Source organism: Stegostoma tigrinum, chromosome 1 (genome assembly GCF_030684315.1).
Source record: "Stegostoma tigrinum isolate sSteTig4 chromosome 1, sSteTig4.hap1, whole genome shotgun sequence".
NCBI lineage: Eukaryota > Metazoa > Chordata > Chondrichthyes > Orectolobiformes > Stegostomatidae > Stegostoma > Stegostoma tigrinum.
The window spans coordinates 184,790,260-184,816,206 of record NC_081354.1 but is presented as its reverse complement, the minus strand read 5'-3'; the positions used below and the strand labels follow the sequence as shown (position 1 = coordinate 184,816,206).

The 25,947-nt window shown below is 42.8% G+C and overlaps 1 protein-coding gene across 4 annotated transcripts in view; it reads left to right on the top strand.

Annotated features, from left to right (window-relative positions):
• LOC125452817 (polyadenylate-binding protein-interacting protein 2-like) overlaps nt 1-24,279 on the top strand; it is a 114,177-nt gene extending 89,898 nt beyond the window's left edge. For all 4 annotated transcript variants that reach the window (XM_048531732.2, XM_048531714.2, XM_048531706.2 and 1 more), the window contains 2 exons: nt 8,075-8,248; nt 18,269-24,279. In XM_048531732.2, the coding sequence (XP_048387689.1) occupies nt 8,075-8,248; nt 18,269-18,325 (231 nt within the window). In that variant the 3' untranslated portion in view covers nt 18,326-24,279. The remainder of the gene's footprint in view (nt 1-8,074; nt 8,249-18,268) is intronic.
• The last annotated feature ends 1,668 nt before the right edge of the window (nt 24,280-25,947 follow it).

Below are 25,947 nucleotides of genomic sequence, written 5' to 3'. Positions count from 1 at the left end.
CACAGTGAAAAGTGTTGTTTTTCATCCTATACAGGAAGATAGTCAATGGCAGATGTTTAATCCTGATAAGTGTGATGTAATGCACTTCAGAAGAAGTAACAAGATAAGGAAGTACTCGATGATAAGCAGGACACTAGGAAGCACAGAGCGTTGTTGGGTTTCTTGTCTACAGATCCCTGAAAGCAGTAGACTAGATTTTTTTTTTTGAAAAAAGGTGGTTAAGGTGGTATACAGGACACTTGCCATTATCTTTGATCATATAGATTGTAAGAGCAGAGAGGATACAATGGAGCTGAACAAAACTTTGGTTAGACCTCAACTGGAGTACTATGTAAGGTTCTGGTCACCACAATATAGGAAGGATGTGATTGCATTAGATGTGGTGCAGAGGAGACTCACCAGGATGCTGCCTGGGATAGAGTAGCTTAGCTGTGAGGAGAGGCCAGACAAGCTGGGGTTGTTTTGACCCCAGTATGTTATGATCCCAGCTGAAGTTATTTCTGGACAAGTTAGATCCCAGACAGAAATCTGGCTTGATTGGTCATATTTTGTGTTTTGCTTTTAATGAGGTGATCTTTCACTGAAACATAATCACGCGATGTTGCAGATTTGTGTTTAAGATTAAAAGTGAAGTTTTCACACAAAAGAAATGAAAATAAAATGGAATAAGCCAAACTATTTACATACATTACAAATTTTAAGATTTAGTTAAAATAATATATAGAATACAATTTCATTAATCCCAACAATGCTCCTTTCCAGCACACCCATTAAAAGTGAATTCAATTCTATTTCACATCTAAAGAGCTCAATTTATTGTCTTGAGAATCTGCCTGAAACTATCATTCAAGTAAACTTCAAGTGTCTCAGTTTCAAATAACTCCTTCAGGGTAATAGCCAAATGCTTCTGGTTTAGAACTATCAAAATAAACTGCTTACATTGAGGTAACCTCTTTTAACAATGCTAAATTATCAGACTTTCTTGGGAGCAATTGTTCTATGCATCAGCTTAAGCCAAAACATTGGTGAAACTACCAAGTTGAAACATTTTTTTTCCAAAACTGAGTGGTTCCCTTAATCAAAAGGAAGACATCAATCTCTGACCCCCTAACTGAAGCCCAAAGCACAATTGTTTACTTTGAATAAAACTTGAAAGAATTGTGGATGCTGTAAATTGGAAACAAAAACAGAAATTGCTGGAAAAGTTCAACAGATCTGCGAGCATCTGTGGAAAGAAATCAGAGTTAACATTTTGGGCCAAGTGACTCCTCCTCAGAACAGTTCTGAGTTCTCTCTGCTGATGCTGCCAGACCTGCTGAGCTTTGCCAGCAATTTCTGTTTTTATTTCTGTTTACTTTGTTGACTGGTTTAAAAACTCTCTGTGAAAACAATACTCCATTATACATCAGAAACGCTCTTTCATTAAACCCCTTCAAATACCCAGAAAACCCACCTATTATTTGTCCAAAATTCAAAAATCCAAAATGAATGTAGTTAGAATATATAAAGATTGCAAGTGGATTAGCTGTCTAATAAGAGCAGCACACCCAAGGAACCCAGGATGTCAAGGTATGTCAAGAGTTAAAGAAAAAGAAGGATGCACATGTTAATTACAGGGCATTAAAAACAGTGGAGGCCCTTGGGAATGTCGAGAGTGAATGGGGTGTGCTTAAATAAGATATTAGGAGGATCATGAGGGACCACAACATATCTTTGATAGAATTAAAGAAAGGTATTTTATAAATGTGTTGGGTAAGAGGATTACCAGGGAAAGAGGGGGCCTAGTAGAGTCCAAAGTATTTGAATGAGATCTTAAATGAATGTTCTGTAATCACAAGTGAGGAAGACATTGTATCTGGACATTTCAGTTGGGGCATGGTGAAGCTCTAGTGCATACATAGATTAATAATAAAGACTCATTATAAATTTTTGTGCACAAAATCCCAGGACCTGATGAGATGTATCCCAGGCCACTATGGGAAGCAAGGGAGGAGTTTGCTGGGGCACTAGCAGACATATTAAATACCTTGCTGGCCACAGGTGAAGTGCCAGATGACTGAACAATATGTAATGTGGTTCCTTTGTTCATGGAGGGCAGCAGGAATAGGTCAGCTAACTACAGACCAGCTAGTCTGACACCAATAGCAGGGAAGTTAGTGGATAACATTGAGGGATAGGGTTAATCAACATTAGGAAAGGCAGGGATAGTCAGCACTGATTTCTGAGAGAGAGATCCGTCTGACTAATTTTGCTGTGTCTATTGAAAAGATGACTAAACCTATCATTGATGTGGGTTACATAGACTTCAGTAAGGTGTTTAATAAGGTCCCACATGGATTGCTGGTCCAAAAGGTAAGAGCGAATGCGATCCAAGGCAGGTTGGCAAACTGAATCCAACCTTGGCTTGCAAGTAAGAGGCAAAAGGTGGAGGATTGTTTTTGTGATTTGGAAGCCTGTGACTTGTAGTGGATCACACACGGATCTGTGCTGGGACTCGTGCTGTTTGCCATGTACACTAATGACTTGGATGTGAATGCAGAAAGTATAATTAGTAAGTTTGCAGATGACATGTTAATTGATGATGTCGATTCTGAGGAGGATGATCTCGGGCTGCAATATGATATTGATCAGCTGGTAAATTGAGCAGAGCAAAGGCAGATGGTATTTAATCCTGATAAGTGAGAGTTAATGCATTTTTGGGAATAATAAGGGAAGGATTTAAATAATGAATGGTAAGTCCTGAGGGTGTACTGAGGAAGGTGTCAGACTCACCAATTCTGATGCCCTCGACCAGGCCTCGTGGGAGCATGAGGCGGTGCCGATACAGTCATCAATGTAACGGAGAAAGAGGGCCAGTGTAGCTATGGAAGAGGGATTGTTCCACGTATCGTACAATGCGGCAGGCATAGAGTGGGGCTATACAGGTACCCGTGGCCTCCCCCTTTGCCTGTAGGAAGGAGCTTGAACAGTTCATCCACTTCAGTAACATCTTCCACCCCAACCTCAAGTTCACCTGGACCTTCTCTGATACCTCTCTCTCCTCCCTGAACCCCTCTGTTTCCATCTCTGGCAAGCACCTGGAAACCAGTATCCATTTCAAGCCCACCGATTCCCACAGCTACCTAGAATACACCTCCTCCCACCCACCTTCCTGCAAAAATGCCACCCCCTATTCCCAATTCCTTTGCCTCCGCTGTATCTGCTTCCAGGATGCGGCATTCCACTCCCGAACATCTCAGATGTCCTCGTTTTTCAAGGACCACAATTCCACCGCCCCCCCCACTCCCTGGAGCTCTTGACTATGTCTCCCACATAACCAATACAGAATCCCCCTCGCCCTCACGTACCACCCCACCAACCTCTGGATTCAACGCATCATCCTCTGACACTTCCGCCATCTGCAATCCAACCCCACCACCAAAGATTTTTTTCCCTCCCCACCCTTATCTGCTTTCCACTCTCTCTGGGACTCCCTTGTCTGGTCCACACTCCCATCCAGCCTCACCAACCGGGCACTTCTCCCTGCAACCACTGGAAGTGCTACACCTGCCCCTACACCTCCTCCCTCACTCCCATCCTCGGCCCCAAGAAGACTTTCCACATCAAGCAAATGTTCATCTGCACATCTGCTAATGTGGTATACTGTATCTGCTGTACCCATTGTGGCCTCCTCGACATTGGGGAAACGAAGCGGAGGCTAGGGGATCACTTTGCAGAACACCTATGCTCGGTTCGCACTAAATAACTGCACCTCCCAGTCACGAACCATTTTAATTCCTCAGACGACACGTCCATCCTGGGCCTCCTGCAGTGCCAAAACGATGCCCCCCGAAGGTTGCAGGAACAGCAACTCATATTCCGCTTGGGAACCCTGCAGCCCAATGGTGTCAATGTGGAATTCACAAGCTTCAAAATCCACCCCCCCCCCCCCCCCCCCCACTGCATTCGAAAACCAGCCCAGCTCATCCCTGCCACCATAACCTGTTCTTCCTCCCACCTATCCCCTCCTCACACCTCCAAGCCCCAAGCCCATCTACCTACTAGCCTCATCCCGCCCCCTTGACCTATTCGTCCTCCCTGGACTTAGCTATCCTCTCCCTAACTCTCCCCACCTACACTCACCTTTACTGGCTCCATCCCTGCCTCTGACCTGTCTGTCTCCTCTCCGCCTATCTTCTTCTCTATAAATCTTCTATCCGCCTCCCGCACTCTCCCTATTTATTTGAGAAACCCCTTCTCTTCCTCCATTTCTGAAGAAGGGTCTAGGCCCGAAACATCAGCTCTCCTGCTCCTATGATGCTGCTTGGCCTGCTGTGTTCATCCAGCTCTACATCTTGTTATCTCATCAGAATGTTGCCTGACATGAAAAGTCTCAGTTACATGAAGAGACTGAATAGGCTGGGTTTGCTTTCTCTGGAGCTGCGGGGGTGTCTGATTTGAGGTATACAAAATTGAGGCATGGATATGGGTCGATCATGAGAGCCTCCTCTTCATGTCCGACATGTCTAGAACCAGAGAGCATAAGTTTTTAAGGTGAGGAGTAAGTGGTTCAGAGGGCATCTGAGGAAACATTTTTTTCACTTAGAGGTTGTAGCCTGAGGGCTGGAGGCAGGTACTAACACAACATTTATCCACAAGCCTCATTTTGTTAATCATCATTTTATATAACGTTAATGCCACTATCACTACCATAGCTGCAATATTTACTGTACTCCATGCAATTGACTACAATTAAAAATAAAGACTGAGACTTTTTCATTAAAGTGTAGGAGGTTGAAAGGTAACCTTAGAGAGGTTCATAAAGTCGTGAGTGGTATAGTTCGAGATAATGGTAGGTGCTTTTTCCTTAGCATGAGGGATTTCAAGACTAGGGAGCATAATTTTAAGGTTAGAGGAGAGAGATTTAAAAAAGACGCGAGGGGTAGATTTTTCATACAGATCATGATTTGCATGTGGAATGACCTTCCTGAAAAAGTGGTGGATGCAGGCAGAGTTACAGCATTTAAAAGACACTTAGATTTGTACATGAATAGGAAAGGTTAGAGGGATTTGGGCCAGGAGCAGGCAGGTGGGACTAGTTTAGTTTGAGATTATGTTCAGCATGGACTGGTTGAACCCAAAGGTCTGTTTCTGTGCTGTATGACTCTGAGCTACATTTTTAAGCACTTTCTTAAAATCCATGCAGAGAACACCCACCACATTCCCTTCATCACTTTCTTTGTTACCTCATCACAACATTCAATAAGATTAGTCAATTAACCGAAACCCCTCTGAAAGCCTGATGATGTTTTCCCTAATAGTTGTGACAAAACCTGGATGTTGATTTTAAACTAGGTGACCTGCAGTTGCTAGAAGTCTTCTTGCATCCTTTCTTGAGTGTGATTAAAACATTGCCACTTTCCAAACTCCTGGAACTTCTCCGTTATCTAGAACATAAAACTCCTAATGGAGTCATGTAGAAAGCAAGGGGCTCATAATGAAATTCTGTGCTTTAAAATACTGTGCTTGCAATTAGGGCATCACTGGCTGGGCTAGCATTTATTACCCATCCCTAGTTACCCTCAAAGATGGTGGTGGTGCTGCCTTCTTGAAACACTGCGGTCCCTGTAAGTAGACCCACAATGCTGTTCAGGAGAGATCGCCATGATTTTTACCCAACAACTCAAGGAATATTAGAGACAATTAAGCGACTCTTCCATAGGCACATCGTTGATAGTCTAATGTAGGATATGCAGGGTAGTTTGATTTTAGTAGGTTAATAGGTCAGCACAACATCATGGGCCGAAGGGCCTGTACAGTTCTGTGTTCTAAATATGTTGAGTAGTAGTTAATTACTAGGGCATAGGAGATGAACTAAATGTAGATAAATGGGATTGGTGTAATTTGGTGTTTGTTGGTCAGCCTAGCTGTGGTGGGCCGAAGGGCCTGTATGGTTCTAACTGTCATCGACACTTGAGCTATCAGTTTTAAGAAGCTTGAGTTTTAGACTAGACCAGAGGGTGCGAATTTCACAGTGTTGTCTAATATCCTCTGGGAAAATTGTTTTTTTTTAAACCAGAGTCCCTGGTCTGATGCGTATAGCCAATATTTTGTTTCTTTAATTTCATTTAAGTCCAAGATTTAAGAAATGGATCTGTCACCGTGCAGATGTCGTATTGTTTGACTGCAAAAGGGAAGTTTTACCCTTCCACTCTGTGAAATATCTGATCATGTGCTATGTACCAACATGAGCTGAAAATGTGGCATTTTCCTTTCTTGCAATATAGTCTGTCATCATGTGGCATTTTCCTGACATAACTATGGAGTTGTTAGGAGTTCTCCAACATCTAACGTTGTATCAGGTATGATCCTACTGAATAGAGGAGCAAGCTCAAAGTGCAAAAAAGCCCATTCCTGTTCCTATTTCTTAAAGTCTTAAGTTTAATCAGTCTTCTTTATTCACTCGTGGAATGTGGACATTGCTAGCTGGGCCAGAACTTGTTGCCCATTTCTCATGATGATGAGTTGCCTTCTTGAACCGCTGTAGCCCATGTGCGGTTGGTAAACCCACTGTTCCTTTGGGAGAAAATTCCAGGATTTTGGCCCATGGACATGGGAGAATTGTCAATATATTTCCAAGTCAGGATGATTTGAGCGGCTTAGCCGGGAACTTTCATGGTGGCATTCCTACGTCGATCATAGAATCTGTACAGGGTGGAAACAAGCCCTTTGGTCCAAGTTCACGCTGACCCTCAAGGCATCCAACCCAGACCAATCCCTTTATAACCCACCTAATCTACACATTCCTGAACACCATGGGCGATTTAGCATGGCCAATCCAGCTAGCCTGCACATCTTTGGACTGTAGGAGGAAACTGGAGCACCCGTAGGAAACCCACGCAGACACAGGCAGAATGTGAAAACTGCACACGGACAGTTGCCCAAGGGTGCTGCGCTTGTCCTTCTTTTTGGAAATGGTCATGGGTTTGGAAGATGCTATGGAAGGATCTTTGAATTTCTGCAGTATATTTTCAATTACTGATAGTCCTCATTATCATCCAACTAGCTTCTCCTCTTAATAAAATGATAAAACTGCAGACATGAAAAAAAACAAATTGGTGGAGAAACTCAACAGATCGGGCAGGTCTGTGTTTGTAGGAGATTACAGTGTACGTATTGGTTGTCATATTTCTTACATTGCATCTGTGACTGCACTTTGGATGTCTCAAAATGCTTGCGTTCAGTGGTTATGAAAAGTGCTATATAAATTAAAGTCTGTCTTTTTTTGTTCTACGGAGTACCACTCCAGCTTTGCTGATTTCTTGACGCAAGTGATTCATCTCCAAGTGCTATATGATCAGTTTTCTTCTCAACAGTAATGTAGTGTTTGTGAATAATATTTTGCTTAGAGCTGAGATTGAGTGACAACTGCTTAAATTTTCATTTTACCCCTGCTCTCATCATTGTGTGATTGTTCACCAGTATAGTGGGTAATTCATTGTAGGAAAGATGGGAGAGTGGAAGTGGAAGTGGAATTGTCAAGAGTATACTTGCAGTTAACCAGCTTGATATTGATGCAACTTGCTGTTAACCAAGTTCCCTGTCAGGTGATATTTTGGAGTGGAAAAATCATTGCTCTACTATTTCAATGTCTACAGATAAAAATGCATTTTCCCTTACAGATAAATTTCATTGTAAGGGAGGTTGACTCCTAACCTACTCTGTGCATCACTACTGTAATTTTTTGCTCCTGTGCAGAATTCACTATTGAGCTGGTTTAGTTAGTGAAATTTCAATGATTCAAAATATTCACTGACCTCACGTCTGAACGACATTGGAAGGGGTTTAAATAGAAAATATATGGATTTATAAGTTTTCTATGTTTTGCATTCCGATAATTGCATTCCAGACTCACTTTTCTCCCATCCTCCTGTCACTTTTTTGTGCTATTTCTGGTACATCTGTTTACCATGCTTTTGGTTATCAGCTGCATAAAGAAATTGCAGTTGTCTTGTGCAGTGGCACCATACTGTAATATTCAGACTCCTATCAGCAACCTGGGTTTCATGATTAACATTTGTATGGCGGTTCACAGGTAGAAGAAGAATTATGGGAAGAAGAATTCTTGGAGCGTTGTTTTCAGGAAATGCTGGATGAGGAGGATCAGGAATGGTTCATTCCCGAGCGGGATTTACCAGCAATCAACCAGATGCAACAACAAATGAATGGATTATCCATAAGTGACAGCAACAAGACAGAGGAACTCGTGGTAAGGAGCCAAGAATAGTGGATGCGAGCCTTACCCACACTATTGTAAAAATGTTTGCAGTTTGATCAGTAGACTGAATGCAGGGCAACTTCCTTTTCCTTTCAGTATGACTATTAAATAAGCCTGTGGGACCACATATATTTGCAAAAAATAATTTGCTATTTAAAGTTTTAGCAAAGATTTGTAGCTCAGGTTGTTGACTTGCTTGCCGAGCTGGCTTGTTTTTTGTTCAGACGTTTCATGACCATGCTAGATGACATCATCAGTGAGGCCTCTGATGAAGCGATGTTATTCTACTCCCTTGGAGTTTATACTGATCAGCCCTTTATGGTGAGTAGTGTCATTTTTGGTTTTGTTCTGTATGTGTTTGTATATGGGGTCCAATTTTCTCTTTGTTGATTGCATTATGGGTGGAGAACCATGCCTCTAGGAATTCCAAAGCGTGTCTATGTTTGTCTTGGGCAACTATGGTTACCTAATTCCAGTTAAACTGATGACGTTCATCGTCTGAGTGTGCTGATGTTTAGGAAAGTTTATCATGCCATTTTGCTGCTAGCTGACGTTCGTGTATTCTGATGGCTAGCTTCCTTCCTGTCTGTCTGATGTAACGATTTATGGTGGTCGTTGCATGGTATTTTGTAAAGCACATTGGTTCAGCAGGTTGTGGAAATGAGGTCTTCAATCCTTCAGTATTTGTTGTAGAGTGGCTATGGGCTTGTGTGCTACCGTGATTGCTGGTGGTCTTAGGAGTCTTGTTGTTAGTTCTGATATGTTCTTGATGTAGGCCTGTTGGGGTGTGCTGTGTCCTCCTGTTGTCTGTTTAGGCATCTGTGGATAAAGTTGTATGGATATCTGTTCATAGCGAAGATTTTGTATAGGTACTTTTCCTCTTTCCTGCGTAGTTCCGGTGTGGCAGTGTGTCGTGACCCGTTTAAATAGTGTCCTAATGCAGCTTTGTTTGTGAATGTTGGGGTGGTTGCTGACCACAAACAAAGCTGCTTTAGGACACTATATTTAAACGGGTCACGATACACTGCCTCACCGGAACTACGTAGGAAAGAGGAAAAGTACCTATACAAAATCTTCGCTATGAACAGATATCCCTGCAACTTTATCCACAGATGCCTAGGCAGACACAGTCCACCCTAACACACTGGCCACACTACCGAACATGTGTGTTATGGTGGACTGTGTCTGCCTAGGCATCTGTGGATAAAGTTGCAGGGATATCTGTTCATAGCGAAGATTTTGTATAGGTACTTTTCCTCTTTCGTGCCTAGTTCCGGTGTGGCAGTGTGTCGTGACCCGTTTAAATATAGTGTCCTAATGCAGCTTTGTTTGTGGTCAGCAACCGCCCCAACATTCACAAACAAAGCTGCATTAGGACACTATATTTAAACGGGTCACGACACACTGCCACACCGGAACTAGGCACGAAAGAGGAAAAGTACCTATACAAAATCTTCGCTATGAACAGATATCCCTGCAACTTTATCCACAGATGCCTAGGCAGACACAGTCCACCCTAACACACTGGCCACACTGCTGAACCTCAGGAACATGTCAGAACTGACAACAAGACTCCTAAGGCTACTAGGTATCATGGTGGCACAGAAGCCTGCAGCCACTCAACTACAAACACTCACAAGGATTAAAGACCCCGTTCCCACACATATAGGACCAACGAGGTTTACAAAATACCACACAACGACAGCAACCGCCCCAACATTCACAAACATTATAATGGACAGACAGGAAGGAATCTAGCCATCTGGATACATGAATATCACTAGCAGCAAAACGGCACAACGGACTTTCCTTAATATCAGTTTACTCATTCAATGAAGCCATCAGTTTAACTGGGACAAGGTAACATAGTAGCCCAGGCCAAACATAGACATACACGGAAATTCCTAGAGGCATGTTTCTCCACCCATAATGCAATCATAAACAGAGAGAATTGGACCCATGTGCAAAAGAGTGGTGGGCATGTGGAATGCGCTGCCAGCAGTGGCAGTGGAGTCAGATACTTTGGAGACTTTTAAGCGACTCTTGGATAGGCACATGGAGGATAGTAAAATGTAGGGTATGCAGGATAGATTGATCATAGTAGGATAATAGGTTGACACAACATTGTAGGCTGAAGGGCTTGTACTGTGCTGTACTGTTCTATGTTCTAATACAGTGCAGTATAGGCCCTTTGGCCCACGATGTTGAGCCGACCTATTATCCTACTAAGATCAATCTATCCTGCATACGCTACGTTTTACTATCCTCCATGTGCCTATCCAAGGGCTGCTTAAAAGTCTCCAAAGTATCTGACTCCACCACCACTGCCAACAGCATATTCCACATGCCCACCACTATGTGTGTGAAGGACCTACCTCTGACATCTCCCCTATAACATCCTCCAATTACCTTAAAATTATGCCCCCTCAATAGCCATTTCTGCCCTGGAAAATGTCTGACTATCCACTCTATCTATGCCTCTCATCAACTTGTATAACTCCATCAAGTCACCTCTCATCCTTCTTCACTCGAGTGAAAAAACCCCTAGCTCCATCAGCCTTTCCTCATAAGACCTGCCTGCCAGTCAGGCAACATCCTAGTAAATCTTCTCTGAAGCTTCCACAACCATAGAACATAGAACATTACAGCATAGTACAGGTCTTTCTGCCCTCAATGTTGTGCCGACCTGTCATACCGATCTCAAGCCTATCTAACCTACACTATTCCATGTACGTCCATTTGCTTATCCAATGATGACTGAAATGTACCTAAAGTTGCCGAATCTACTACCATTGCAGGCAAAGCGTTCCATTCCCTTACTACTCTCCGAGTAAAGAAACTACCTCTGACATCTGTCCTATATCTTTCACCCCTCAATTTAAAGCTATGCCCCCTCATGCTTGCCGTCACCATCCTAGGAAAAAGGCTCTCCCTAACCACCCTATCTAACCCTCTGATTATTTTATGTTTCAATTAAGTCACCTCTCAACCTTCTTCTCTCTAATGAAAACAGCCTCAAGTCCCTCAGCCATTCCTCAAAGTCCTTCCCTCGAGACCAGGCAACATCCTAGTAAATCTCCTCTGCACCCTTTCCAAAGCTTCCACATCCTTCTTATAATGCGGTGACCAGAACTGTACGCAATACTCCAAGTGGGGCTGCACCAGAGTTTTGTACAGCTGCAGCATAACCTCTTGGTTCCGGAACTCGATCCCTCTATTAATAAAAGCTAAAACACTGTATGCCTTCTTAACAGCCCTGTCAACCTGGGTGGCAACTTTCAAGGATCTGTGTACGTGGACACCGAGATCTCTCTGCTCATCTACACTACCAAGAATCTTATCATTAGCCCAGTACTTTGCCTTCCGGTTACTCCTACCAAAGTGCATCGCCTCACACTTGTCTGCATTAAACTCCATTTGCCACCTCTCGGCCCAGCTCTGCAGCTTATCTATGTCTCTCTGCAACCTACAGCATCCTTTGTCACTATCCACAACTCCACCGACCTTAGTGTCATCTGCAAATTTACTAACCCATCCTTCTACGCCCTCATCCACGTCATTTATAAAAATGACAAACAGCAGTGGACCCAACACCGACCTTTGTGGTATACCACGAGTAACTGGTCTCCAGGATGAACATTTCCCATCAACTACCACCTTCTGTCTTCTTTCAGCAAGCCAATTTCCGATCCAAACTGCTATATCTCCCACAATTCCATTCCTCTGCATTTTGTACAATAGCCTACTGTAGGGAACCTTATCGAGCACCTTGCTGAAATCCATATACACCACATCAACCAGTTTACTCTCATCTACCTGTTTGGTCACCTTCTCAAAGAACTCAATAAGGTTTGTGAGGCACGACCTTCCCTTCACAAAACCGTGCTGACTATCCCTAATCAATTTATTCTTTTCTAGATGATTATAAATCCTATCCCTAATAACCTTTTCCAACACTTTACCAACAACTGAGGTAAGGGTCACTGGTTTATAATTACCAGGGTTGTCTCTACTCCCCTTCTTGAACAGGGGAACCACATTTGCTATCCTCCAGTCATCTGGCACTATTCCTGTAGACAATGATGAGTTAAAGATCAATGCCAAAGGCTCGGCAATCTCCTCCCTGGCTTCCCAGAGGATCCAAGGATAAATCCCATCCGGCCCAGGGGACTTATCTATCTTCACCCTCTGAAGAATTTCTAATACCTCTTCCTTGTGAATCTCAATCCGACCTACTCTAGTAGCCTGTATCTCAGTATTCTCCTCCACAACATTGTCATTTTCTAGAGTGACTACTGTTGAAAAATATTCATTTAGTGCTTCCCCTATCTCCTCTGACTCCACACACAACTTACCACTACTAACCTTGATTGGGCCTAATTTTACTTTCGTCATTCTTTTATTCCTTAAATACCTATAGAAAGCCTTAGGGTTTACCCTGATCCTATCCGCCAACAAGTTCTCATGTCCCCTCCTGGCTCTTCTGAGCTCTCTCTTTAGGTTTTTCCTGGCTACCCCGTAGCACTGAAGTGCCCTAACTGAACCTTCACATCTCATCCTAACATAAGCCTTCTTCCTCTTGACCAGAGATTCCACCTCCTTCGTAAACCCTGGCTCCCGCACTCTATAGCTTCCTCCCTGCCTGACAGGTGCATACTTATCTTGGACATACAGGAGCTTTTCCTTGAATAAGCTCCACATTTCTAATGTGCCCATCCCCTGCAGTTTCCTTTCCCATCCTATGCTCCCTAAATCTTGCCTAATCTCATCGTAATTGCCTTTCCCCCAGCTATAACTCTTGCCCAGTGGTATACACCTATCCCTTTCCATCACTAAGGTAAACATAACAGAATTGTGATCGCTATCACCAAAGTGCTCACCTACTTCCAAATCTAACACCTGGCCGGGCTCATTACCCAGTACCAAATCTAATGTGGCTTCGCCCCTTGTTGGCCTATCTACATACTGTGTCAGGAAGCCCTCCTGCACACACTGGACAAAAACTGACCCATCTATAGTACTCGAACTATCGTGTTCCCAGTAAATATCTGGAAAGTTGAAGTCCCCCATGACAACTACCCTGTCTCTCTCACTCCTATCGAGAATCATCTTTGCTATCCTTTCCTCCACATCTCTGGAACTATTCGGAGGCCTATAGAAAACTCCCAACAGGGTGACCTCTCCTTTCCTGTTTCTAACCTCAGCCCATACTACCTCAGTTGACGAGTCCCCAAACATCCTTTCTGCAACTGTAATACTGTCCTTGACCAACAATGCCACACCTCTGCCCCTTTTACCATCTTCTCTGTTCTTACTGAAACATCTAAATCCCGGAACCTGCAACAACCATTCCTGTCCCTGCCCTATCCATATCTCCGAAATGGCCACAGCATCGAAGTCCCAGGTACTAACCCATGCTGCAAGCTCACCCACCTTATTTCGGACGCTCCTGGCATTGAAGTAGACACACTTCAAAACAACTTCTTGCTTGCCAGTGCCATCTTGCGTCCCTGAAACTTTATTTCAGACCACCCTACTGTCAACCTTTTCTATAGTCGAACTACAATTTTGGTTCCCAGCCCCCTGCTGAATTAGTTTAAACCCACCCAAATAGCCTTCGTAAATCCACCACCCCCCCCCCCCCCCCATATCAGTACCCCTCTGGTTCAGGTGAAGGCCATCCTGCTTCTAGAGGTCCCACCTACCCCAGAAGGAGCCCCAATTATCCAAGAATCCAAAACCCTCCCTCCTGCACCTTCCCTGTAGCCACGTGTTCAACTCCTCTCTCTCTCTCCCTATTCCTCGCCTCACTAGCACGTGGCACGGGCAACAAACCAGAAAACCAGAGACAACAGCTCTGTTCGTCCTAGCTCTCAGCTTCCATCCTAGCTCTCTGAATTTCTGCCTTAAATCCCCATCTCTCTTCCTACCTATGTCGTTGGTGCCAATGTGGACCACGACTTGGGGCTGCTCCCCCTCCCCCTTAAGGATCCCAAAAACACGATCAAAGACATCACGCACCCTGGCACCTGGGAGGCAACACACCAACCGTGAGTCTCTCTCGTCCCCACAGAACCTCCTATCTCTCCCTCTAACTATGGAGTCTCCAGTGACCACTGCTCTGCTCCTCTTTCCCCCTTCCCTTCTGAGCAGCAGGGACAGACTCTGTACCAGAGACCTGTGCCCTGCTGCTTTTCCCGGTAAGTTTCCCCCCCCTCCCAACAGTATCCAAAACGGTATACTTATTGTTGAGGGGAATGGCCACAGGGGATCCCTGCATTGGCCGCTGGTTCCCTTTCCGTCCCCTGACCGTAGCCCATCTGCCTTTTTCTTGTACCTGAGGAGTGACTACCTCCCTGTAACTCCTCTCAATAACCTCCTCTGTCCTTCCTATCATGAGGTGACCAGAACTGAAGACAATATTCCAAGTGTGGCCTAACCAGAGTTTTATAGAGCTGCAGCATAACCTTACAGCTCTTAAACTCAATTTCCCTGCCAATGAAAGCCAAGACACCATACGTCGCCTTAACAATCCTATCAACTTGGGTCGCAACTTTGAGGGATCAATGGCTGAATACTTTCCATCTACTACCACCCTCTGTCTTCTATTGGACGGCCTGTTTTGTATCCAAGATAACCAAGTGTGGAGCTGGATGAACACAGCAGGCCAAGCAGCATCTCAGGAGCACAAAAGCTGACGTTTCGGGCCTCAACCCTCATCAAAGAGGTTGTTATCTTTGTTGTCTTGGATTTAAAAAAAACTTTATCATGGATTCTCCAGTATCTGCAGTTCCCATTATCACTGTTTTGTATCCAGACAGCCAAATTTCCCTGAATCCCATACCTCCTTACTTTCTGAATGAGCCTAACACGTGGAACCTTATCGAATGTTCTGTTCTGTGTTCTATGTTCAAACCCATACAGGTCAAAACCGGAAATGACACTACTCACCATAATGTGACATTATAAATTCCAAGCGGCGCAGAACAACATCGTTTCATTGGAGGCCTCACTGATGATATCACCTAGCATGGTGATAAAACGTCTAAACAAAAGCAAGCCAGCTCGGCAATAAAGTCAATAGTTTGATGTGTTTTACTTTCTGTCCCTCAGTGATACTACGTTATCCTGAGGACAAATATTTGCTTGGAGTTTTGTTTTTTGATAACAGGGGAGCCATGGAATTGCTCAAAGGAAGTTCACACCAAAAATCAAGTTATGAAATGCATTGGAAGTTGCAGTAAAGCTTTAAAATTCTGATCCATGATTCTTCTTGGATGATATTTTGATTATGGACTGGCATAGATTATTGTATTAATTGTACGGCTCTGTAATTATAAACTCTGCCTTGTGAATATTGTCCAAATGGATTGGGGGACACCTCTGGAGCAGGTGGTACTTGGACCCAGGGCTTCTGGCTCAGACTTAAGACACTACCGCTGCGCCACAAGAGCTCTAACCTCTTCCTTGTATTTTCACTCAAGTTTCTGATCTTAATAATATGAAAATCAAATCTGTAAAAGACCAGTATCTGACATAATGCATATTCTTAGGATTGGTAACAATGGACTTCTGATGGATCAGGGTATGAAAGGGCACACAGTAAAAACGTTTAAATGGAGTTATAATCATGATCTGATTGAATGACTGTGGGAGATCTGAAGAGGGTGATTGGTGTAATAACAAAGTGTGGAGCTGGATGAACACAACAGGCCAAGCAGCATCTTAGGAGCACAAAAGCTGACATTTCGGGCCTAGACCCTTCATCAGAAAAGGGGGATGGGGAGAGGGCTCTGAAATAAATAGGAAGAGAAGGGGAGGTAGTTCGAAGATGGATAGATGAGAAGATAGGTGGAGAGGAGACAGACAGGTCAAAAATTCAGGGATGGAGCCTGTAGAGGTGAGTGTAGGTGGGGAGGTAGGAAGGGGATAGGTCAGTCCAGGGAGGACAGACAGGTCAAGGGGGCATGATGAGGTTAGTAGGTAGGAAATGGAGGTGCAGCTTGAAGTGGGAGGAGGGGATAGGTGAGAGGAAGAACAGGTTAGGGAGGCGAGGATGAGCTGGGCTGGTTTTGGAATGCAGTCGGGGGAGGGGAGATTTTGAAGCTGGTGAAGTCCACATTGATACCATTGGGCTGCAGGGTTCCCAAGCAGAATATGAGTTGCTGTTCCAGCAACCTTCGGGCGGCATCATTGTGGCACTGCAGGGGGCCCATGATGGACATGTCGTCTGAAGAATGGGAGGGGGAGTTGAAATGGTTCACGATTGGGAGGTGCAATTGTTTATTGCGAACCGAGTGTAGGTGTTCTGCAAAGAGGCTCCTGACCCTCCGCTTGATTTCCCTGATGTAGAGGAAGCCATAACGGGTACAGCGGATGCAGTATACCCCGTTGGCAGATGTGCAGGTGAACATCTGCTTGATGTGGAAAGTCGTCTTGGGGCTTGGAATGGGGGTGAGGGAGGTGGTGTGGGGGCAAGTGTAGCATTTCCTGCGGTTGCAGGGGAAAGTGCCAGGTGTGGTGGGGTTGGAGGGGAGTGTGGAGTTGACAAGGGAGTCACGGAGAGTGGTCCCTCTGGAAAGCGGACAAGGGTGGGGATGGGAAATGTCTTTGGGGTCGGATTGTAAATGGCGGAAGTGTCAGAGGATGATGCATTGTATCTGAAGGTTGGTGGGGTGGTATGTGAGACAAGGGGGAATTTGTTTTGGCGGTTATTGCGGGGACGGGGTGTGAGGGATGACGTGTGGGAAATGTGGGAGACACATTTGAGGGCATTCTCAACCACTGCAGGGGTTGGGGGGTGTGGGGTGCTGGGTAGTTGTGGTCCTTGAAGAATGAGGACATCTGAGATGTACGGGAGTAGAATGCCTCATCCTGGGAGCCAGTGCGGCGGAGGCTAGGGAATAGGGCATGGCATTTCTGCAGGAAGGTGGGTGGGAGGACGTGTATTCTTGGTAGCTGTGGGAGTCAGTGGGCTTGAAATGGATATTGGTTTCTAGGTAGTTGCCCGAGATGGAGACAGAGGTCCAGGAAGATTAGGGATGTGTTGGAGATGATCCAGATGAACTTGAGGTTGGTGTGGAAAGTGTTGGTGAAATGGATGAACTGTTGGAGCTCCTCTTGGCAGCACAAGGCAGCGCCGATACAGTCATCAGTGTAACGGCGGAAGAGGTAGGGTTTAGGGCCAGTGTAGGTACGGAAGAGGGATTGTTCCATGTAACCTACGAAGAGACAAGCATAGCTTGGTCCCATGCGGGTACCCATCGCTTCCCCCACACAGTGGTCGAGAATGCCCTCAACTGTGTCTCCCACATTTCCCGCAACTCATCCCTCACACCCCGTCCCCACAATAACCACCAAAAGAGAATCCCCCTTGTCCTCACATCCTACCCCACCAACCTCTGAATCCAACGCATCATCCTCCGACACTTCCGCTATCTACAATCCGACCTCACCACCAAAGATATCTTTCCATCCCCACCCTTGTCTGTTTCCCGGAGGGACTACTCTCTCCGTGACTCCCTTGTCAGCTCCACACTCCCCTCCAACCCCATCAACACCTGGCACTTTCCCCCGCAACCGCAGGAAGTACTACACTTGCCCCCACACCTCCCTCACCCCCATCCCAGGCCCCAAGAAAACTTTCCACATCAAGCAGATATTCACCTGCACATCTGCCAATGTGTATACTGAATCCGCTTTAACCGTTGTAGCTTCCTGTACATCGGGGAAACCAAGCGGAGGGTTGGGGACCTCTTTGCAGAACGCCTATGCTTGGTTCGCAATAAACAACTGCACCTCCCAGTCACGAACCATTTCAATTCCCCCTCCCATTCCTTAGACAACATGCCCATCCTGGGCCTCCTGTAGTGCCACAATGATGCCACCCAAAGGTTGCAGGAACAGCAACTCATGTTGGATGTTGTTCCCTGCTACTTACATCATTTACTTAAAGAAAGAAAAGTCATTTTTTGTGGATAACATCATTTATTTTTCCTATCTTCCCTCTAGAGTAAAAGTACTCTGAATCCTGATGCCAAGGAGTTTGTTCCTGGAGTGAAGTACTGAAATTCTGAAAGTCTTGCAAGCTGCCCTCTGCTGGAGGAAGCGACAAAAAAAATACAATTTCTGAACACTGTGAAGCAAGTCACTTTTTAGGAGGGCCTATTTGTTATAGATGCTATTGGATTACCCACCTTCTTCCCCTTCTCAACCGAAGACCTGTTTTAGATTTACTGGGTTTATTTTGGCTTGTTTCAGCTTTGTTACAAAAACAGCTTGGCCCTTTCACACTTTCCTCTACGTGCAAGGCCAAGTTGGCATGCAGTTGTTGGTGTACGGTGTTCCATCTGCCACAAATCACATTGGGTCTTTTACTTAAAATGACTGGTTTCATAGCTTAGTTGGTGGGGAAAGAGGTGAATTGAATGCAATGCCAGCTTAAAACTTGCTCAGTTTCGGGTACTCTATATTTCCTGGGAGAAAAGTTTAAAGTGAGAGTATCCTTTTTAAAACAATGTCTAAAATTGGCTTAAGGGAAATATCAAAAGCACTTTGCCAAATGAAGCTGATTCTAAAAGAATTGAAAACTACCAACTGCTGGAACCACACAGGCACATGCTCGGACACACACACAGTCACAGCCTTTGGTTTTTTTTAACTGCCTGATTATTATCTCCCCTCTTTTCCCTGTTATGAGAGCCTTACAAAAAGGGGGTGTAGGATAGCTATACAGAATACAGTATTACCACTGCCATTACATATTGTCAGTTTTATGGTCTAAACAAATTTCGTTCCAAAATAACATTGCATCGAACAGTAAAAAGAAGCTAAATATGTTATAATGCACATTGTAAGATCCTATAAATACAGTGTATGTATCTTTCTGGGGGTTTTTTGAAGTGCAGCCCAAACAGGCTAAAGAAAGTACAAAAGGGATGCCGTTTGTCTAGTTTGTATGGGGAAATCCTCTCCTGACTGAAAATTGGGTTGCACTTTCCATAACAATGGGTGATGGTGGGCCATGACAGAAAATTGCCCAAGGTACAGAGTCTGCAAATGCTTGTCGCAGATTTTTATGTAGCAGATACCTTACATTAAGAGCCAGTTCTTGAGTTAGCACAAAATCATCCATGCTTGCATCTGCCTCAGCAACAAAAATGGCATCACTACTGCAGCCTTTCTTGCACTTTCTTTCCAGGAAGATGATATTTCTTTCAAGGCTCAACTTTGCTTTTCTTTTCTCATCTCGGGGACAAATTAGTGCAAAAAGAAAACTGGCATGTAGCTTTATATTTTAAGAAACCAATAAGATACTTGTCAACTCTTCTAAAGCTTTGGTCAGTGAAAAGTCTGCAAGTTCAATGTTTGAATGTGATTTTTAAAAAGATCATGCATAAATTCTTTGTGGGGTGGGGATGTACAGGTGCAGGACCTGATGGTATAAGAGAGGTCTGGCAAACTAAGACATGAGTAATGTTATCAGTTTTTCATAAAGTGCAGCATTTCAGTGGGAGGAAATTGAATTGGGTCTTAAGTTCTGAAGCTCGCTTTATTTATTCAGTTCGCTTAATGTTCTCTCAGTTGATCACAAAACACAGAAATAATACTTTGCAATTTGGGAAAAGAAACAAAGATCTGTTGCGTCATTTCCTTCTGAAAGTTATTAATTAATCCAATTCAGCATCTCTTGTGGGAATGGGTGGGGGTCAACCCTAGTCTTCAATGCGGTACTTTGGTCATTGACTTATGAATTTTGTTGCTGGGAAAACACTTTCCAGTGGGTGTGATTAGGTACTGACATATTGCAATTTTCTATGAATTTGACAATTTTGAGCTTATCAGACTTTTACTTTTCCAAACCATCTTCACTTAAAACTATTCAGGTCTTTAACGGATGGAGTTTTCAATCCATTAATACTTGTGTGCTTTCAAATATTGAAGTAGCTGTACTCTTTTCTGAGCCTTTTATCAGCTCATAATAACAAAAATGTGTTTTATTGCTACTAATTTGTTCAGTTGACCTCGTACACAAAGCATCAAAATATTTTTATTGCACCAATTTCCTGTTTCACATAACTAATCCTGCAAACTTCATTGATTTAGCTTTTTTAGGTGTTATTTGGTGATGACAGCATCTCAAGAATCTAGAGTGAAATAACTACTGAGACACTTAAGCAATTTTCATAATAATTGATTGCATGCTAATAGTTTCTTGTTTTCTCTTCACTTCTACCCACTCTTCTGGTTGTGAACAAGGGTAGCAGCTGTACTACCATTTCTGCTACAGGTAGTAGAAATTCGTTCATAAATGCAGAGCATTTTTTTTACATGCAGTGATGCAGCACATCTGGTTGTGGCCTAAAGCATCTGTTTGCATCTCCCTCACTGCCCAAGTAAACAGCAGCACTTAAGACTGTTGCTAATAAATCTTCAGTATAATTTTTTGCATAATTTATCGTACCATGGAACTCGCGATTAGAAACTAACTCTCCTGTTAATTTTATGGACTGGATGGATGATATTTTATTCTGAAAGTTGGCTCTTCTCCCTTTAACTTGAAAAAATTTTGAGATATTTCAATCTGTTTTGAGGTAACATGTTTTATCTTTTTCCCTGGTGACCTATCACCTGCAGTGGTGGTTATTTTATTTTTAATGAAAGTATATTAATGTATGAAGAAACAAAATATTCAATTTTCACCATATTGTCGGTATTAAGTGTTTCTAAGTCAGTTATAATGTAATCCACATGGTCTCCTCTACATTTCAGTTGCAGCATGTCTTCACTAGAACATCGCTCACACCTGCTTTTACTCCAGTCTGATGATCCTTTTCTCCAAACATATATGATCTCTGAGCTGTGTGTCAGTTGCTTCTGAATTGAGGTCACTTTTGTGTCACATAAGTGCCCACCAAAAGCATTACTTTTGTCCAAAGCAAGGTCATTGATGCCATTGAAATGAAGAATTGGAAGCTAGACTCTGGGGTTAATGAATGAATTTAGTGTCCTGGTAGCTACGTGACTGAAGGCACTGTCCCTTGTGTGATGTGATATGGATCAGGTGGTACTAGATGCACCTTTTGGTGTGTACCAAGAAAGTTGATCAAAGCAGACAGTAACAATGAATAGTTTCCTATTAGCTCTGCACTCCTGGACTAACAGAAAGATCTAGCTCTTTATTGGAATATGATTGAAAAATGCATGTAAGCGAATGTTACAATGAAATCAGATTCAGTTCAAAACATGGACCTTCAGAGTTGAACTGTCTGCTTCTGAACAATGCTTTTGAGGAATAGTCACTTTCAGGGTATTTTAGGGCTGCCAGCACTGACTGACTGATTTTTTCAGCATTAGTCAGTGTCTTCGAGATTAAAATTTAAAAAGAACAGTTGGTGGTGTTTAGCACAATGAAGTTCTGATGTGACAACTTATCTTCATTGGAAAATTCCCTAATGTTTTCTAAAACTGATCTCAGATTGACAGTTTTGTCTTATTTTTCAAAGCTGTTACTTTCTTCATTCTCACCTATTTCATTCTGCCTGCCTGTTCAAATGGAGTAAAATGCTGATATCATGAACTTTCAGGGAAAATATTTCATCACAATGCAATTTTAGTATTCAAGAAGACAAATTTCTTTCTTTTGCATTGACTACTCTGACGAAACTGGGTTTTGCATTCTAGGTAAGTGTATTGTGCATTTAAAATTAACGTGTACCAACTGTCCTGTCTCACTCCGCCCAACTGTCCCAACTTGAATCATTAAGAAGAGAATAAATTATGGCTAATTGAGAATGGTTCCAAGCTTGGATTTCTTCAGTGCAGTAATAACAGGAATTTAAAGCAATGAGATGAATGAAGCAAAATTGCAGAGGAGCATGAATAACTTTTCTAAATAGCAGAAAGTTTAATTTGGCCATATGTGAAATCTAAGGGAGTTTTTTGGCAATTAACATTATCTTTATCATACAAAATTCCCAGAGCCATTCAAAGCATCATGAATGTGACCAGAGAATTTAAATTGTGGCAGGTTTACTTCTAGATATTTGTTTGCTGTTGAGAAGAAACACTCGCCAGTTTTTCCTTGCTTCCCCCTTCACTCACCCTGTCATTTCACCTGGCAATAGCTGCCAACATAACATTTGTGCAGTAATGACAATCTGCCTCAGAAGATCTAGTTTGTACATCTCAAGTAATACATTGCCTCACCATTTGGTTTCACATCTCAACTGTTTCAAAATGTAACCAGATTCTTCTTTTAGGCTTGTGGAGATGGTGTGTGCACTTGAATTCATTAGCTTTTGTACACTTCCTATTTGTGCCCACATTATGAAACCAAAAACACATGAACATTCAGGGGATACCGTGTCCCATCATGCACTTAGCCTCTAGCCTTCTCTTGCATTTCAAGGGAAAGGGTGGTTTTGGGAGATGCTTTCATTTTTAATCCACATAATTAAAAATACTGTTTTCCGATTGCAGATAGGATGCAAATAAATCTCAGCTGTAATCAGTCTTGTTTCAGTTTAATGATAAGCTGCGTTATGTTAATTTTTTAAAAATTCCTGTTTAGTATAATGCTGACTATTTTACTGCTTGCATGTACGAGTAGAAGTTGGTGCTTTACAATAGGTGTATGTTTGAGGGATGTTTACTGGTGTAAGGATCTGTATTCTCACTTTATTATAAGAATCTAGAACTATTTGTTCTATATTGCTGATACCCTGGCTACACCATGCACTCGATACATTTTCTGAGTTAATTCAGCATTTTCCACCAAGCTTGGTCTGCATACGGGACAAGAAGGAGTAAGCTGAAACATGAGATTGCTGGACATGTTGGGACAGTGTTGAAGTTCTGAGATCTTGAAGACCCAGCTGCTTATTTCCGTACTTGCCATGTAAATGGAGTAGTTATAATCCTGGTCCTGGTCCCGCTCCCATTTATATTTGCTTCTATACTTAATTTAAATTTGCATTTCACTTGGTACAATATGCACTTGAGACATTTTAAGAGCGATTAGGGAATGCGGGGAGTAGTTTCTTGTTTTGTTAATAGGTGGAGGACCACCTTTGGAAAAGCTCCATGTTGGCATCTGGAAAATAATTAAGTGTTTTCAACATAGCAGTGATATTTTTAACAACTGTTTTGATGCTTTAGAATAACTTGGCCGTGTAAAGTACTACAAAACTACATTCTTCTTTCTGTTGTGTGATTTTCTTCTTTAATCTATTATTTTTTCCTTTTTTCCTCTTTCTGAAAATCAATCATGACCAAATTCAGGGAAATTGAAAAAAATCATACTGTTAAACAGTATATAAATCTATAAAACCAGGATATTTATGTTTTAAAATGGAAAAGCTCATTGACCGTAGAAATATATTGAGAGTTATTTTAGTAATTCTTTTGGAAAGGTGTAAAGTTTATCCATTTGGGCAGCGTAATGTAACATTATTTAACTGATTTTTCTTTCCCATCAAACTTGATTTTGCTTGCCCTGAGGCTCTCGATCTTCAAAAGAGCGTTTGGCTTCTAAGCATTTCACCATGATGGCATTTTGTAGACACAAGGACAAAAAAGTGCAAGCCTAATTCTTCAGTCCATTCTAGACACCTATTGATACCACTTTGAAACTAAAATCAACTGGGGGAACCTTGTATCTTAGTTCTTTTCCCTTTTCTAGAAATTATCCGGTGTCTCTCCTGGCAAGAATTTCATTTTTTTTGCCAGCCCTCATTCTCTAAATAGTTCCATTTGGGGTCTTAAATTCTGTTTTCTTGGCAGTGTGTCTTTGTCCCATTAAAGTCACTTACACAGTATCTTTGTCAAATTGCTACCTGGTAGTTAATGGGCTGGTTCACTCCCAGGGTAAAATATTTTTAAACCACAGTTGCCAGCCTACTTCTGTATTAATACCATCTCTGTATTAAAAGTTGAATTCTCAGCATTTTGTCAAGACAGGGGCATTATCTGATTGTGTTTGCAGATGTCTCACCTTGGTTTATTGTTAATTATCTGATACAAGTGTGAAATAAACTTTGTAATTTACATTTGTTTAGTTTTTTTTTCTTCAACAGGACAGAATTTTGCAGATTGAGAAGTTTTTGATAGAATTTATAGCACAGGAAAGGACATGCCTGTTTAAATTATCCATGTTGTTTTGATCAATCCCACAAGTTGAAACCCCTCAATTCATTTATTGTCAGATCCTTCACTGAACTTAACTGCCATAAAACAAAATCATTACACATCCAAGAAACCGAACAGTAGTATTGTATAGTCTGCCATGGTTTAAATCTTATTTATTTTAACCAGTTTTTTTCTCCACAGATGTTGCCTGATTAGTTGACTATTTCCAAAACTTTTGTTTGTCAGATTTCTGTGGCACCCAAAATATTTTGTTTCTGTAAACCTGTAGTCCTGCCTCTCACGTTGAAGTGCTGCAATTTCACATTGTTTTATTTATCGAAAGGAATGGGGATGAAGTTTAAGATTTACGTTAGAGAACACAATGCAAAATGCTCAGGATTAGCAGAGTGCAGTACAAGGTCAAATAGCAGGAGACCTAAGAGGAAAAGTAAAGCTGCAAGTATTCTGCAAGAGCAGATCCTGAAACTTAAATCACTTAAATAACATTAGGTGTTTTCTTTCATTTTCAATACTAGGATTATAGAAAATAGGAATAGGAGTAAGGCAGCATGGTGTCTCGGTGGTTAGCACTGCTGCCTTACAGCACCAGGGCCCTGGGTTCGATTCCACCTTCAGGCAACTGTCTGTGTGGAGTTTGCACATTCTCCCCGTGTCTGCATGGGTTTCCTCCTGCAGACCAAAGATGTACGGGTTAGGTGGATTGGCCATGCTAAATTGGCCATCTGTTCAGGGATGAGTAGATTAAGTGGGTTATAGGGGGATGGGTCTGGGTGAGCTGCTCTGAGGAACAGTGTGGACTTGTTGGGCTGAAGGGTCTGTTTCCACATTAGAACATAGAACAGTACAGCACAGAACAGGCCCTTCAGCCCACAATGTTGTGCCGACCATTGATCCTCATGTATGCACCCTCAAATTTCTGTGACCATATGCATGTCCAGCAGTCTCTTAAATGACCCCAATGACCTTGCTTCCACAACTGCTGCTGGCAACGCATTCCATGCTCTCACAACTCTCTGCGTAAAGAACCTGCCTCTGACATCCCCTCTATACTTTCCACCAACCAGCTTAAAACTATGACCCCTCGTGCTAGCCATTTCTGCCCTGGGAAATAGTCTCTGGCTATCAACTCTATCTATGCCTCTCATTATCTTGTATACCTCAATTAGGTCCCCTCTCCTCCTCCTTTTCTCCAATGAAAAGAGACCGAGCTCAGTCAACCTCTCTTCATAAGATAAGCCCTCCAGTCCAGGCAGCATCCTGGTAAACCTCCTCTGAACCCTCTCCAAAGCATCCACATCTTTCCTATAATAGGGCGCCCAGAACTGGATGCAGTATTCCAAGTGCGACATTGTAGGGATTCTATGATTTATTTGGCCTTTGCGCTTATTCCGCCATTCACTGTGGTCATGGCTGATTATCCAACCCTGTTCCCTACTTTTCTCCGTAGCCGCTTTGTCTCCTTTAACTGTAAGAAGATCTTGTGGCCATTTTGAATAGCGATGGTGTTGAGTCTAAGGATTTGGATTCTCATTTACAGAATG